Below are 2355 nucleotides of genomic sequence, written 5' to 3' on the forward strand. Positions count from 1 at the left end.
CTCCTTCACTCTGCCACCAGTTTAGGTGATGATCTAACTTGTGCAAAAGTAAAGCTAGAGCAGGAGACAGTACCTTAACTGTTATTGCTACTTTTCTGGCTCAACAGTTTTAACAATCTTCTCATCTTTTAGATTAAGGTCAATGTCCTGGTTATAGTGACAAGTGTAAGATAACATTAAAAAAAAACCTGCCTGTGCAGTATTTATTGTGGGGAGTGGTGCTGTAGTCCCTATTGTGAAAGGCAGCATCCCAGCTTTCTGTAAGGAAGGTAGTTCTGGTACTTCTCAGGCTGCTTTACTTCTCCTGATTTGTCAGACCAAGTTTTGGACAGAAATGTTATTTATAACTTCTAAGTAAACAATTGCCAACCTCTCCAGCTCTGCACAGCTGTGTGGGTGCCTCCTGTGCAGACCTTAACCGCTGGAGCAGTGTGCTGGCAGAGCAGGGGGTGCTGAAGCGTCAGCTCCTCGTGGCTCAGTGACTCACACACGGTGCACACACAGCCCTCTGTGCCTGGCCTGGCGCTCGCAGCAGCACTGCCCTGGCTCAGTTCATTCACAAGATCTTTGCTGGTTCTTGGTTGATTTAGGTTTTGCACAGACATTTGGTTTTGGTTGACTATGAGGAGGGTTTTAGGCAGTTGTCACTAAAGTATCTGTGCAATAATAATCTTGAAGAGACACTGTTGCTGCTTTTTTTGTCAGTGTTACTTAAACATCTGGCTACTCTGTGACTGAAGGTGGCAAAAGAGGTCCGTCAGACTTTGGTACTCATTCACAGTGTGTTCGTCCCACAGACAGAGTTGGCAAAGTACTCTGGGTGTTACTTACAGCTGGTTGCCCAACCTGACCTTGAGCTGCATAGGAACAGAAGGAAGCATGGCATTCTGAGTTTGGCTGGGAAGTTCTCTGTCCCAGTACTTTGATAGCTGGCTGACCCTGGTGGACCAGCACTGAACCAGCTGTGATGGCACTGAGTAGCTGGATAACTACTTGGAGTCTAGTTAGATGCAGTTTTTGTGGAGTTGCCAAGATTTTAGCAGAGTTCATTGAAACCATCATCAGTTTGCACATGGCAAATCTGGTGTCGCATGTTCCTGTGGAATGCTGAGAATGAAGAGTGCCTTGAAGGCTGGGAGGGATATTACGTGGGACATTCCATTCAAAGTTAGTGCACTAAGTGGGTGAGACAGTTACTGGTGGTGTAGGTGGGTGTATTCTGCTCCAGCTCAGTGGAGCGTGTGTGTGTTGCAGTACATGTGTAGACAGTTATTAGTGGTTCAGAGATTCTCTGTGGCAGTCAAGTGAAAAACTTCATCTAATACAGATTTGTGTAGGAGGTGACTGTACCTGAAGTGTGTACTGGGGGCAAACCACAGGAGTGAAGTTGTCTTATGGAAATCAGAGCTGGCTGTAACTGTGTCAGGGATTCTTGGTGTTCTTAGGGTCATGGATGGCTGACCAACTCCTGACCTCAGTGGAGACTACTCTGGTGTTAGATCCTACGGTAAATCTCTGTGAGGGACAGAAAACATGAAACACCAAAAATCTGGGCCTGTGTTCTCACCTGCTAGAGTCCTGACTGCTTTTCTTTTCTTGTGTAATGTTCAGCAGTCAGCTGGGTGAATAATCCTATTATTTCACCTCCTTTCCATGCAGAAAATTGGGGACTCGTACCGCGGCTATTGCGTGAGCGAGACAGAATTAGAGAGTGTTCTAACGCTACACAAGCAGCAAACACAAAGTGTGTGGGGGACACGCCAGTCTCCAAGCCCAGCCAAACCCGCCACACGGTTGATGTGGAAATCTCAGTATGTCCCATATGATGGGATCCCCTTTGTCAATGCAGGTAACTAACTTTTTTTTTAATAACTGCTTTCGGAATTTCAACATTAGCTGCCAACTGGCCATAAAGAGGAATCTTTATGTTGTTCCTTAGTGTTGATAAAGTCAAGGCACAAACATAAAAAAGGAGCAGCTTGGGCACTTCTGTGACACAGTCTGAAGGAGTTTGTTTTCTGAAACCAGAGGAAACATGGTTTTGGAGTTTTTTATGTTTTGTTGTGATTATTTCCTTTTGTTCTTTAGAAATCAGTTAAGTACTATTTGATGGGGGCTCGTGTGATGAGATCTTTAGGTGGAGGTCCCATCTGCTCTATTAGGACATGAAAGTGCTCATGAGGGTAAGAGATTGTTTGATTATTCTTGACTAACTTGAAGATATTTTGAAGAGTTTATTCCTCAGGAGTCAATAAACTATTTAAATTGCAATCTTAAAAAAAAAGTAAATAAATTTTAAAAACTAACCAAACAAGATAAACATCAACATATCTCAGGAGAGACTTTTTTTTTTTT

General features: G+C 43.7%; 1 protein-coding gene across 3 annotated transcripts in view; it reads left to right on the forward strand.

Moving 5' to 3' along the window:
• CARF (calcium responsive transcription factor) overlaps positions 1-2355 on the forward strand; it is a 26140-nt gene that overhangs the window by 11827 nt on the left and 11958 nt on the right. For all 3 annotated transcript variants that reach the window (XM_027880148.1, XM_027880149.1, XM_027880150.1), the window contains one exon: positions 1660-1849. In XM_027880148.1, coding sequence (XP_027735949.1) covers positions 1660-1849 — 190 coding nt within the window. The remainder of the gene's footprint in view (positions 1-1659; positions 1850-2355) is intronic.

Source organism: Empidonax traillii, unplaced genomic scaffold (assembly GCF_003031625.1).
Source record: "Empidonax traillii isolate 1590-97213 ecotype Southwest subspecies unplaced genomic scaffold, ASM303162v1 scaffold65:size4453928, whole genome shotgun sequence".
Taxonomy (NCBI): domain Eukaryota; kingdom Metazoa; phylum Chordata; class Aves; order Passeriformes; family Tyrannidae; genus Empidonax; species Empidonax traillii.